Source organism: Gymnoscopelus microlampas (genome assembly GCF_963454915.1).
Source record: "Gymnoscopelus microlampas genome assembly, chromosome: 18".
In the NCBI taxonomy this organism is placed as follows: domain Eukaryota; kingdom Metazoa; phylum Chordata; class Actinopteri; order Myctophiformes; family Myctophidae; genus Gymnoscopelus; species Gymnoscopelus microlampas.
Window position 1 is genome coordinate 38,603,038 of NC_139955.1, and position 14,620 is coordinate 38,617,657.

The 14,620-nt window shown below is 41.9% G+C and overlaps 1 protein-coding gene across 1 annotated transcript in view; it reads right to left on the reverse strand.

Annotated features, from left to right (window-relative positions):
* Positions 1 to 14,620, reverse strand: part of LOC311033728 (ATP-binding cassette sub-family C member 5) — a 65,033-nt gene that overhangs the window by 13,778 nt on the left and 36,635 nt on the right. Inside the window, exons 15-22 of the mRNA XM_084041340.1 lie at positions 14,342 to 14,467; positions 13,439 to 13,553; positions 12,411 to 12,595; positions 10,633 to 10,782; positions 5,713 to 5,842; positions 5,134 to 5,287; positions 2,019 to 2,147; positions 596 to 782 (exon numbers count right to left, since the gene is read on the reverse strand). Coding sequence (XP_083897466.1) covers positions 596 to 782; positions 2,019 to 2,147; positions 5,134 to 5,287; positions 5,713 to 5,842; positions 10,633 to 10,782; positions 12,411 to 12,595; positions 13,439 to 13,553; positions 14,342 to 14,467 — 1,176 coding nt within the window. The remainder of the gene's footprint in view (positions 1 to 595; positions 783 to 2,018; positions 2,148 to 5,133; positions 5,288 to 5,712; positions 5,843 to 10,632; positions 10,783 to 12,410; positions 12,596 to 13,438; positions 13,554 to 14,341; positions 14,468 to 14,620) is intronic.

Genomic DNA, 14,620 nt, shown 5'->3' on the forward strand with positions numbered 1-14,620 from the left:
CATGCGCACCCAAAATAAATAATGCGCGGCACATCAGACGACGCAAGGCGCTTTTGCGTACCAACAGCTGGGACAGGAATTTCCAAGCTTTTATTTTTTAGCAAAACTAAAAAATAAAAGCCTGGAGATCGAGGCTAGGAATTTACTTCCTGAAGCCACACTCACACAATCACGCTAAAGCACGCGTCGCCCCCCATGTACAGCCATTAGGCGCAGGGGGAGAGGACGCCTGCTGCACGTGATTGTGTGAGTGTCTCGCATCGCCTCGCATTGCCTCGCTCCGTGCACGCAGCCAGCAGCGGCTGTTAGAGGCACTCGTCACCGATGATGAATGTACCGTGATGGTGCAAAATATGCCGTGAACGTCCCAATCTGGCGGATAAAAGCAGCGCAGCACAGGGTACCAACCTTGGGGGCTTCGCCAAACGGTGTGAGAAAAAAAACGGCGAAAATATGCGGAATTTGGAAGTAGAGCGTCCTTTTTTTCTTGCGCAGCAGCCCCAAAGTAGGGAAAAAAAGATAATAATAAAAAGGTTAAAATTTTCGACATACAACGTTTCCACCTGACAGTGACGGTGTAGTTTGTTGTGCGTACCTGCACAGCGTATGAAATGGCCAGGCCTGCGTAGGCCGGTGTGATCTGGTGGTGCATGAAGACGATGAGAAGAGCCACGGCCGTGATGAGAGTGATGCTGATGATGTCCAGGCGGACGGCGAGCCAACGCATAGCACAGCTGAAGAGGTAGTGGGACGCCTGGTTGGTGTCCAACAATTCCTGGTACCTGGACGGAAAGATTACAGCACTCTCATATAGGGATGCAAAAAGTTCATCAAACCAATCCACTTAATCGATTATAAAAAGTAATAGATAATCGATAATTTAACACAATAATCGATCCTTATTTTAGGCATGTCACTATAGGCAAAAAAAGGGGGAAAAATAAAGAAATTACACGACAACGTTGTGTGACGATGTATAGGGCTTAAGTGATTAATCGGTTCATCGATATATTTAAAAAAACATAACGATTAAATGATTAATCGCAAGCGTTTCTCCAATTCAAAATCCCATAGACTAAAACGAGCCCAGTGATTCTGTCAGAGATAAGGTAGGATAGGTAATAAAAAGATATCCTATCCTATTATATACTCTACTATCCTACTATATAATAAGGAAACCTCTGTCATCAAAACCTGTCTGTTCCGCATGGTTCTCCTCAGTGGCTTGAGCAATAGATTTGAACTTGCACACAGGCATTGACCATTAGCATATGCACACAACCACGACGCCAGTGTTTCACTTTCACAAAATGTAAGCCGTTTATTGGCGTTTTTTGTGTAAACACAGTAGATTCCGAGTTCGGCCTATGGGATCATCTGTCATCGTGGCACACATACAGCTTAGCTCAAACAGCTTAAACATCAACTTCTCATGGTTGTGGGAGAGAGAGAGAGAGCACATCCCCGGGTATGGACTGGTTTAGTTATATTTGAAAAAAACAAGGGGACCAAGTGTATAGACCCCTGGGGGACCCTTGGTCAACAAAGTCTATAGCAGGGGTCTTCAACGTTTTCAGCCCAAGGACCCCCTAGCTGAGAGAGAGATGAAGCAGGGACCCCCTCTATATTGTATAAAATTGTGTTCATATTCAACCTGTGTTTACGTGGTCTGCTATTTTTTCCCTCTACACCTATACCTCTTTGCCAAAAATAGCCGATCTACAGGCTCACGCGAGGCGTTGTGAGCCTGTAGATCGGCTATTTTTGGCTAAAGTTCTCCTCAGAAAATGGATGCTAGGGTTCAAGTGGTTAAGGTAAAAAAAAAACATATCGCACAAAGATTTGGCGGACCCCCTGTAGTAACCCTGAGGACCCCCTGTTGAAGACCCCTGGTCTATAGGGTTTAAGAGGTTAACGCACTATCTCACTATGTCTCTGTGACAACAAAATAGGGGACAGATAGATAACAGTTTATCTGTAGGGTGAAGGTGTCTCTATAAATGGTTTGTTGTGCTGACCTCTGGAGGAAGTCATCTCCTCTTCCATAGGCATGGATGGTGGAGAGTCCCTGCAGGCTGCTGGTGATGTGCGAGGTGAAGGGTGATTGGCTGATGTTCTCCAGGCGCTTCAGCTCTCGTATCAGAATCCTGTTAAAGCGGGAGACAAGAAGACACACACAGGATGTGGTGCGTTGAGCTAAAAGATGCGAGCGAGCGTGCACGGCTGTCAAGACGTCTTATTCTTCACGTCAGTCATACTTGTGTACGTGTGTTCTGTTGTTTCCTATACCTGCACTGTCAACACATGCTGCTAATGCTTGATGTTTCTGAACCATGAAAAAAGTGTGATAAAAATGTGATAACAGCTTTTTTAAAGCTGTTACAAGTTGTTTAACCCATTAAGACCTGAGGCTGATTCAACAAATGCCTTTCAAGATTTTTCAAAAATGTAAAAAAAAAAAAAAAAAAAAAAATAGAAAAAAAACTAAGTGACGCGCTGTGAGCTTGTATATCAGCTATTTTTGAATAGCCAACGCTAAAATCTAAACCGACACAGATGCTTTCCCGGTTTGAATGGGTTACCGGTAAATGGCCTTCTTAGCTTTTAAAAAGCAGTTTTCATTACATACCATAACAATGTCTATACGTTTTATACATTTAGTCAGAAATGCAATTTCTTAATTCAGTTTTTTTTAAGAGGCAGTGGAGAGAGACAGGAAATGCGGCGAGCGAGAGAGAGTAGGGGAATGACACACAGCAAATGGTCAGTCCGCCCGGCAACCTGAACCAGGGACATTTTGCGCCCATGTGGTACACGCCCTAACAACTTGGCTATCAGGACACCCAAGAATTCTGTCCCTTTTTAGGAGCAATTTCATTTTTTACCAAAAGCAACAAAAAAAAAACGTTACATGAACTATTACTACTTCCCTCCTACTACACAATCTCTACTTTTCTGGGGAGAGTTCAGACATTCTAGCTTGAAGTGCACACGGCACCGCAGAGGAATGAGGGCCATGGAAAAGGCATTAACCCATTAAGACCGGGGAACGCATCTGTGTGTCATTTTAAGATTTATTTGGCTATTCAAAAATAGGAGATATTCAAGCTTGTAGATCTGCTATGTTTTTTTTAAATCGTGAATTTCTATCGTAATTTTTTAAAGGGAACACATTTGTAACTCAAATCTTTGCTTCATGGGGGTCCCTGGAATTAAATATTTTCAGATGGGGGTCCGCAGCCAAAGACGTATCATTTTGGGTGGTCCTTGACATGAAAAAGTTTGAGCACCACCGATATTACAGCAACATACATTTTTAAGAAAACAGTTTAGAAGACACTTGTAGAATCCCCCCAGAAGCAAAGCTTTGAGTTACAAATGTAAATACATATATTCAAAGATTTGCACAAACTTTCACGACGATCTTTCAAGAATAGCAGCATCTACAAGCTCATAGCGCGGCACTCGGTGCCGCGCTATGAGCTTGTAGATGCTGCTATTCTTGAGCTTGTAGATAGCTATTTTTGAATAGCAAAAATATTACACAGATTCATTTCCCCGGTCTGTATGGGTTAACTCCAATGATGGTTTGTGGTTGTGTGTGCCAGCCCAGTGGACAATGATGACAGGGAGAGAGCAGGCAGGGGACAGGAGGTAATTCTGTTGAGGACAGAACTGCCATTTCCTGGCAGCAGAGCAGAGAGAGCAGAGAGCAGAGCACTGGCCATTTTCTCTGCCCTCCCTCCGCCGCAGCACATGCACCGTCTGATTTATGTGTGATATTACGGGCTTATGAGCACCGTCACCCCACAGACACACGATACGCTGGGCATAGCCAGAGAGAGAGAGAGAGAGGCCACCAGACCTCCAGTGTCCACAGGGAAGTGAGAGAGGTGACAGAGAGACAAAGAGAGAGACAGAGAGAGAGAGGGAGAGGGAGGGGGGGAGCTTATTGACAAAAGGTGTGGTGGCTTTCTACTTTTAGACACAACGGATAGGATGGATGATGCAATGAGACCAACAATCCTCCCATCATGAATCATCCCCGTTTTCTCATAAAAGTAGAGGAGGAGGAGGAGAGAGAACATGAGTCTTCCTCTCCTCTTCCGCTCTGAGGCCGTGTTCCACTGTTTATGCCCCGGGCAGGTTTAACTTCAGCGTTTGAGTCGACTAAAGACGCTTTTTAAGGAGCAGGTGATTTTACCAGAAAATCCACTTTGGTGGAACATAACAAACATGACTTATTCAAATGCAAGAGGCCCTCGCGACTCTGCATGATATTTGATCCTCCTTTGTCAAGATGATTGACATGAGGGTGATTGATGCCAGGGGTGTGTGCGCGTGTGTGTGTGTGTGCGCGTGTGTGTGTGCGCGTGTGTGTGTGTGCGTGTGCGTGTGCGTGTGCGTGTGCGTGTGCGTGTGTGTGTGTGTGTGTGTGTGTGTGTCATCAATCATTACCTTTTGGAAAGGTTAAGATATTCTTGGAAAGAATATCGTCTCAACTTGCACTCATACGCATGATTAACCTGTTACACTGCGGTGCATCTGTGTCATTTCTTGCCATGTTGCCTTCACTGTTTACTGTTCCACTGACTTAACCAGTTTATTTTTCTTCACCTTTGATACAGCTGGCTTGTACATCAGTGGTATTAGCAATTACCACACGGCTCAAAATAATGACAACCAATTATTCACAAAAACAGAAGCAATACGCATTAATATTCTATGATTGTGCACAAAAATGTTTTTAAATGAATGAAATGTTAAACTGTCACTAGGCTGCTCATTCCAGATGAAAGCAATACAATCTAATCCACTTTAATTATAGAGCACATTTAAAACAACAGTGTTGAACCTAAGTGCTGTGCACTCCAATGGGGTGGAAGATCGTTCCACAGTTTGGTCGCTACAGCGCCTTGTAGATCTGCTATTTTGAAAATATTTTCCATACATTTTAGACATTTGAAAACTTGTGAAATGGGACATTCTGCATAATGAGTACTTTTAATTTTGGTACTTTTAAGTATATTTTGATGCCAATACTTTTATACTTTTACTCAGGTCCATTTAGAATATCACTATTGTTTCTACATTGCAGCATTGATACTTTTACTTAAAAGTAAAAACACTGACCTGGCGACACGGTTGGCGACGCAGAGGAAGGCTCCCAGGGGCACGATGGAGATCAGGAACCAAGGGAAGACGATGCCCAGCATGCCAATGCAGAAGAAGACCTGGAGCAGGTTCTGGAGGAGCATCTCAGCCTGCATGATCAGACGCACGTCCACTGTGGGAGAGAGAGGACGTCACATCATGTTGTAGAGCGGCTATTTTCAAATGGCCGAAATGTATACAGGGCTGAAGTGGTTAACGTATGTTGTGTGATAATAATCAAAATCTACAAAGTAACTAGTAACTAAAGTTTTAAAATAATTGTAGTGGAGTAAAAGTACAATATTTGCCTCTGAGATGTAGTTGAGTAGAAGTAAAAGTATTGGAAATTGGAAATACTCAAGTAAAGTACAGATACCTCAAAATTGTACTTAAGTAGAGTACTTGAGTACAGTACTTAGTTACTTTCCACCACTGAAAATCACACCATGCCTGTGTGTGTGCTACAACACGACTCCTTCTATGCAGACTTCACTGGCTGACTGAGAAGAACTCTCTGGGGAGTATAGCAGTAGGCCATAGGAACCAGGCCCTACTCACCTTCATCCATGTCTCTGGAGAAGCGGGTCAGAATGCGGCCCAGCGGCGTCGTGTCGAAGAAATGCATGGGGCTGAGGAGGAGCTTCCGGAACAGCTTGTCATGGAGCACCGAGGCAGCCTTCACCGTGCACTGTCAACAAGAACAACAAGACTTTTACTGTGCAATGTCACCACACTTACATGGCACGATCATAGACTGTAGAAAAAGAATGGACAACGTGAAGCCGATTGTTCAGCAATTTCAAATCCGCCACCTTTCAATATATCGCGTCATATCGTGCAGAATGCCACCAGACCATTATTGGTTGGGTAGCTTGTCAATCAAGAGCGGGGGGCGGGGAATGAATGCTATTGGTTGTGTAGCTTGTCAATCAAATCATCCCGCCCCTCCTAGAGCATAACCTACTTTATTGTCAATTTTAAAATAAATGGGACCATAATTTACCAAAAACGCATATCATGATGATTGAAAGGAGACTTTAAACTAGCGACTGGAAGCATATAGTATTTATGACAATTTTTATTAAGGTAAGACAATCTAGTCTAAAGTTTGTCAAAAACCCATCCGCTTGCATTAAGATAAATTCTTTCTGACACCTCCTGGGCCCTTGGACACGATCTAAGATTCCCCTATGGCAGGGGTTTTCAACTGATTGTGAACAAGGGACCACCACCCCGACTAAGAATCAACCTGGGGACCACTGTTGTGTTGGGTGGGGATATGAGCTAAGACGAGTACTTTGCTAACACTTGCTACTGTATGCATGCATCCCATGATACATCCCACTGTTTCTCAACCAGAGGTCCATGGACTACACAGACACATGCACTTATAATATAAGTGCATGTATATATTATGTATAAGTGCATAATATATGGCCACATTTCCTAATAATGATGACTCACTCCATCAGGCAATCCGGTACACTTCCCCTTCTTGACATTCTAACTCCCTTTCTGTGGACTTCCCAGAAACGGACAACATTGACATGTCATCATAGGTCACCAGGTCGATAATACTGTATGCACCGTTCCATGGAACAAGAAGAAAAAAACATATTGCAACATGGTCAGGGACCACATGCATATACCCTTCACTCCTAGCACTCTTCCTTCTTCCTTGTTAAGTGTTGTACATTATAACAAATGTCTCTCAACAGGGAGACACAGTCTCTCCACTTTACTTTCAATGGACACAAATATTGTCTCTGTCGGGTGCAAACCTCATATGTCCAAAATCGTAACTTTTCAGGATTCAAATTAATCGATTCATTCATTCAATAGCAAAAGCAGCAGATCGACAAGCTCAAAACGCAGCGCGAAGCTTGTACTAGATCTTCTACTTTGATTGGATTTGTATGAGTATGACGCTGCAGTATGATCAAGTAGGGTATTCATTTACCAAACAAACACAAAAAGTTAGAATATGAAGGTTTCTGCCCGACAACAACGATATGTTACTTTTGAATAGATATGACTTACAAGCAATACATAATATTACATTGATCTCACACAATGGACACATTTTCTCACTATGAATAGTTCCCATCTTGCTAAAGTTACATGTAAATGAAGAATGTTTCTCTTGTGTCAGGCAAACTGTCAAATCTTCATCCGTAATGAGTTTCAGGCAGGCTGACGCGTAAAGGTCATAAAGCTAATGCGCGACAGACAGCTTCGCCAATTGGATAGAAATCACTTTTGGCAGGAGCGAACACATTAACTCTATTAACCCATTAAGACCGGGAACGCATCTGTGTGTAACCACTTTTTTAACCTTCTGGCTATTCAAAAATAGCACTTGGTGCCGCGCTATGAGCTTGTATATCTGCTATTTTAGAAAACTTCAAAAATAGCAGATATACAAGCTCACAGCGCGTCACTTCGTGCGGTGCTGCGAGCTTGTACATCTGCTATTTTGGATTTTCATTTAATTTTATCTCGAAAATGTTTGGAAAACTTTGAATAATGTTGAATAATACAAAACAAAGCATTTTCAGATGGGGGCGTCCGTGGCCAAATACATATCATTTTGGGTGGTCCTTGACATGAATAAGTTTGAGAACCACTTACAGCAACATACGTTTTTTTTTGTAAAACTGTTAGGATTTAGAAGACATTTGTAGAATCCCCAGAAGCAAAGATTTGAGTTACAAATGTTCGCTTCAAAATTTTCACGATTTTTTCCAAAGAAATAGCAGATCTACAAGCTCCGAGTGCCGTGCTATGAGCTTGTAGATCTGCTATTTTTGAATAGCCTAAAGAAATCTTAAAATGACACAGATGCGTTCCCGGTCTGAATGGGTTAATGGAATATTCAACACCGCCCAAAGATCTCATCACAGCCAGGGGTGGGAAAAACGTTGAGCCGTCTTTGGAAAAATTAGCTACTTCAAGTGGCACACTATAACATCGGGAGCTAACCTCTGTAATGCGCTGTCACAAAGGGTTAGCTGGGGAAAGGGGGACGTGCACCCAAAGGGGGGGCAGGGACATGCATTCACAAACACACACACTCAGGCACAGTGACGTGGTCGGTCACTCGCGCGCACGCACAGTCACACACACAGTGGTGGAAAAAGTACTCACATTTCTTACTTGAGTAAAAGTATCAATACTGCAATATAGAAATACTTCAATAAAAGTAGTGGCATCAAAATGTACTTAAAGTACCAAAAGTAAAAGTACTCATTATGCAGAATGTCCCATTTCAAGTTTTCAAATGTATACATCTTTTGAAAATTGCCGATCTACAAGCTCACAATGCGTCGCGATTTTCAAATGGTCGAAATGTATATAGGGCTGAATGTATGTTTTGTAATAATAATCAAAATCTACAAAGTAACTACAAGTAACTAGAGATTTCAAATAATTGCAGTGGAGTAAAAGTACAATATTTGCCTCTGAGATGTAGTGGAGTAGAAGTAAAAGTACTGAGAATTGGAAATACTCCAGTAAAGTAGAAATTCCTCAAAAGTGTACTTAAGTACAGTACTTGAGTAAATGTACTTTGTTACTTTACACCACTGGCAGCGACATGCATTCATAAACGTGCACACACAGGCACAGTAATCTGAGTTCCCAGAAGTTTTCGCCAGCTCTGGCGAGGAACTTCTGGGCCACAGCCCTGGTATTTGTGGGCGGGATGTACGTCACGCTCTGAATCTGAGCGGACACGCCTCTTACCGGTCTGAGAGCTGTGCAACTCGTCTAAAAAGTCCGACGAGAGGCAAACAGCAGTACACAACAATGGCGGCCGAAATTTCTCAAGGGGAAATTGCTTCCCGTCGATCCTATTTAGATGCATCACCCACTGCATGTGGATCCCGCCCCCTTTTCTTCATTGGCTGTTGATTTGAATCACAACGCAGTGGCCGCGCCCCTGCTGTCCAAGCTCCGACGCTAACCCTCCCAGACTACAGGCACAGTGACGTGGTCGGTCACTCACACTCACACGCACACGCACACACACTAACGCACACATAAAACACACACAGTGTCCCTCTCAAGCTGTGAGTCAGGGCAGTGGGAAAGATAAATGGACTTGGCCCACAGGCACTTTCAATTATAACACTGAAACTGTCAGAACCTGAACAAATGACAGAGCAGACAATTAGGAAGCAGCGCTGCAAGGCTTTACAACAACAGCAACATCAACTTGTTCCTCTTTTTCCCTACAAAAGGGCCAGAGTCCATCAGTGGAGCCATGGCTTATTAAGCCATTAAAACCGGGAAAGCATCTGTGTAAATGTTTTATTTATATATATATATATATATATATATATATATATATATATATATATATATATATATATATATATATATATATATATATATATATATATATATAGCAACATACTTTTTTTGGTTTTAAAAAGCGCGTCAATTTTGTAACACAAATCTTCTCTTCTGGAGGTCCCTGGCACAACACTTTTTCAGATGGAGAAGTCCGCCGGCCAAATACATATCATTTTGGGCAGGGGTGATGCAACTTTGATGATGGAGTGGGCCACTATTAACTTTAACTTTATGAACTTAAATACAAATAATGTAATAATAATAAAAAATACAATATAATTTTAATACTGGTCATTAAGCTACTAATATAGACTGAATTAAAGCGGGTCATGTTTGCATGTTTTGGAATTGTAACAGCTGAAATCAATAATAAATCAGTATTCCCATATTAACCTGTGGGCCGCATTAAGTGAAGGTGGGGGCCGCATATGGCCCCCGGGCCACCAGTTTCCCATGTATGATTTTATGGGGTCCTTGTGGCACAAAAAAAGTTTGAGAACTACTGATTTAGAAGGCATTCTGTAGAATACGGGTACTCAGGCCTTAACGGGTTAACCCATTAAGACCGGGAACGCATCTGTGTCATTTTTAGATTTCTTTGGCTATTCAAAAATAGCAGATCTACAAGCTCGTAGCGCGGCACCGAGTGCCGCGCTACGAGCTTGTAGATCTGCTATTTTTGTAAAATCGTGAAAATGTGTGCAAATCTTTGAATATATATATATATTTTAAACCGTTAGGTTTAATTTTTTTAACACTTAACCTGCCTGAATTGTTTTTGCAGTTGTCTGCCAGAGATTTTTCATTGAAATTAAAAAAGTACTCAGAAGCCGAGATACAGAATTTTTAAGTTTTAAGTTAACAAGGAAGTGGATGGGAGTCTAGATCTTCGAAAAATCATATCTCCTTGGTCTTTGGGTCAAATTTAAAAAAAAAAGTAAAAAAAACAAAAAGTGATGGATTCAATAGAACGCATATATGCGTGATTGGCAGAAAATTAGTTAATCAGCCTCAGGTCTTAATGGGTTAAGAGGACAAAGTGCGAAGCTGACAGAGGACAAGACAGGGACAGAGATAGGGACAGGCCTGTGTTTTCGGGGTGGAGCAGCGCCGGCCTCTTACCTTGACGAACACCAGCCCTCTTATGGTCTTGAAGATCAGAGCGGCGCCCATGGATGAGACGTAGACACAGGAATAGTACTGGATGTGAGGGTTCAGCCGCATGCTGTTGCTCTCCGCCGCCGTTTCATTCACCAAGATTAATGATGTGTTCTGGGGGTGCAGATGGAGAAACCAAAAACTAAACAAACAATACACTACTTTCCCAAATAAGATTTCTTGTCTCTAATGAGGTAGAGAAAGCCATAGCAGGGAAAAAAAGCAGTCAGTCGAGGGGTTTGCTATTCCGAGCACATTTGACAGACTCTCTGCTGCCTCGCGTTTGTTTTTTAACCCATCAAGACCGGGAACGCATCTGTGTGCCATTTTTTTTTATTTCTTTGGGCTATTCAAAAATAGCAGATATACAAGCTCATTGCGCGGCACCGAGTGCTTTTTGAAAAATCGTGAAAATTTGTGCAAATCTTTGAGAATATATATTTTTTAAAGCGAACATTTGTAACTCAAATCTTTGCTTCTGGGGGATTCTACAAATGTCTTCTAAATCCTAACAGTTTTTTTTTTAAAAACGCTTTTGTTGCTATAATCAGTAGTTCTCAATTTCTTTCATGTCAAGGACCCCCATAATGATATGTATTTGGCCGCGGACCCCCATCTCAAAGTATGTTGTTCCAGGGACCCCCAGAAGCAAAGATTTGAGTAAAAAATGTTCGCTTAAAAAAGATATATTCAATGATTTGCACACATTTTCACGATTTAAAAAAAATAGCCAAAGTATAAAATAATGGTTAAAGTGGTTGCACAGAAGCGTTCCCGGTCTTAACGGGTTAATTAGGTTTACTGTGGCAGGCGTTACTTTTTTTTAATCACGCAATGTTCAGATTAATGCTCAGGCGGTATAGCCACAGACTCACTGGCGCATGGTGGTTATTTTTCTTGTGGGACCCAATTTACAGAATAAAAAGTATTGTAACCCCGGACGGGCGGTGGTTCCCAAACAGTTGTTGTTGTTGAGCGGTGACACAAGCCAAAGGTGTGCCTCGGGATTCTGTGACAACCACGCATTATTATCTCTGTGTTTGTGTGGATTCTTCTGTCAAGCACTTTGTGACACTGTTCTTGAAAGGTTCTACACAAATAACGCTTATATTATCATTACAATATATACTGTATACAACTATCATGAATATTCTTTTAAATTACTCTACCAGTAATTTGTGCGCACTCATATCCCAAAACAGAATTCTATATCCCAAAAAAAGAAATTTAAAAAAAGAAAATATTTCAATCACTTTTAACCTGTCATCCCAAAATTGTGTCTACTTAAAGGTAGGGTAAGTGATATATATATATTTTTTTTTGTTAAAAGGTTAAAGTGCTATATTCTGATAGCAATCATTGCTACAGAGCGTATGTTCGGTCACAGGGGTCTCTCCAGCTCTTTAGTAAACAGAATGTACATTTTCAGGTAGGTGACAACATTTAAGCCAATCAGGAGAGAGCACTGAAAATGCATTTTCTGTTTAATAAAGAGTTGGAGAGACATGGGAGACTCCGTTTACTGAGCAAACACTCTATAGCAATGATTACTATCAGAATATACAGCTATTTAACACTTTAACAAAAGTAAATCACTTACCCTACCTTTACTAAAACAACACATTTAAAAAAAAGAGAAAATAGCTGATCAACAAGCTTTGCTATTGCTATTATCACTTTTTGACTATATCCCATTGGTGTGCCCTTTGGGCAGAGCATTGGGTGTAAGCAGCCTGACTCACTCCGCTGCCCTGCTTGATCCAGTGGCTGAGCCACCAGTTGCTGAAGGCGATGCTTCCGGTGGTGGCGAGGAAGAAGAAGACGTTGACGACGAAGGCCCCGGGGCCTCCGGCCGCCTTGATGTAGGCGGCGTACACGGACCAGGCCACGGCGCCACTGCCTTTCTCCTCCGCCTTCATCAGTTGTTCTACATGAAGGCAACGATAGACCACGAGACAGGAAGGAATCAAGGAAGGAGGTAAGGAAAGAAGAAAGGAATGTTACACCGCTCTGTTACACATTTCTTTTTTATTCTAGTAAGGCTGTATCTTTGTCAGTGTTGGAAGAAGTACTCACATTTTTACTTAAGTAAAAGTATTAATACCACAATGTAGAAATACTCTGGTATAAGTAAAAGTCTGGTATTCAAAATTTACTTGAGTAAAAGTACAAAAGTGTTGGCATCAAAATATACTAAAAGTAAAAGTACTCATTAGAATGTCCCATTTCACAAGTTTTCCAAATGTTTAGAACCCTTTTGAAAATAGCAGATCTACAAGCTCACAACGCATCTCGATGTGACGCGTTGTGAGCTTGTAGATCGGCAATTTTCAAATAGCCGAAGTATATAAAGAGCTGAAGTTGTTAATGTATGTTTTGTAATAATAATCAAACTCTTCAGTAACTAGTAACTTAAGTTTTCAAATAATTATAGTGGAGTAAAGGTACAATATTTGCCTCTGAGATGTAGTGGAGTAGAAGTATATATATATATATATATTGAAAATTGGAGGTACTGCAGTAAAGTAAAACTACCTCGAAATGTTACGTAAGTACAGTAGTTGAGTAAATGTAATTAGTTACTTTCCACCACTGATTGCACAGAATACAGAATACTAAACACGTGCCAATAAAGCCCCTTTAATTGAATTGAAAAATTGAGCGAGAGGGAGGGAGAGGGAGCGAGAGAGAGAGAGAATCTTCACCACCGTGAAGGAGAAACATGGTGCACAGCAGGGTGTGGGTGGGTTGGCACAGGGTTGGCTCTCACCTCCTTTCTTGTTCTCCACCTGTGGTCCTGTGACCGTGGCAACCGTGGCCAGATTGCTCTCTGCTGCCCGTTCTGTCTTTTGCTGCTTGTTCTTCAGGTTCATTCTCACCAGGTTCTGAAGGGGGAGGAGGAGGAGGGATGGAACTGAGCCAGCGTCACAAAACAGGGGGGGACCCACACCCCAACACAAATCATGGCCCCCGCGTTAACAATGGCCACTAAGTCATTGGAACAGAGATATCGGTGACAGGGTCTTTAGCGGGTACACCGGTAAATCAATGCACGCATAAATAATGAAAGGCCTCGTATGCATTAACCCATTCAGACCGGGATCGCATCTGTGCCACCACTTTAACCATTATTACGAGCTTGTAAATCTGCTATTTTTATCTTAAAGCGAATATTTTTAACTCAAATCTTTGCTTCTGGGGGGTCCCTGGAACAACATATTTTGAGATGGGTGTCCGCGGCCAAATACATATCATTTTGGGGGTCCTTGACATGAAAAAACTGTTAGGATTTAGAAGAGATTTAGAATCCCCAGAAGCAAAGATTTTAGTTAAAATGTTCGCTTTAAAAATATACATATTCAAAGATTTGCAAAGAAATTCATGATAAAAAAAAAGCAGATCATAGCTTGTATAGCTTGTATATCTGCTATTTTTGAATAGCCAAAAAAAACATTGAAAGAAAAAAATGACACACAGATGCGTTCCCCGGTCTTTAATGGGTTAACATTTCCCAGCCATCGGCCTCGCCTCTGCGGGGGCTTATGAATTATTCAGCATTGTAATGTACAATGTTATTGTGAAAGGGGGGTGGTTTGGGGGGTGGGGGGGGATTGGCAAGCTAATTCACAAAGAGCTGGCTTGGTGCCTGGTTGTGCCCCCTCTCTGGCCTTACCTCCTGTTGCATGCTGTTGAATAGGGTGGCATAGTCACGCTCCTTGCCCATTAGCTGGGCATGGGTGCCATGCTCGGCGATCTGCCCGTCCTTCATCAGGATTACGTCATCGCACTCCGAGAGATACTGTGGAATAAAAGGGGGGGTAGAAGAAGAGGCTGAATGAGCTAACTGTATGACGTCAACATATTTATAATACTTTGTTCATCTTGCTCATGTAACGCAAGAGAAAGAAAATATACAATGGGTCTCGTTCACGAAACCCACTTATCATATTTG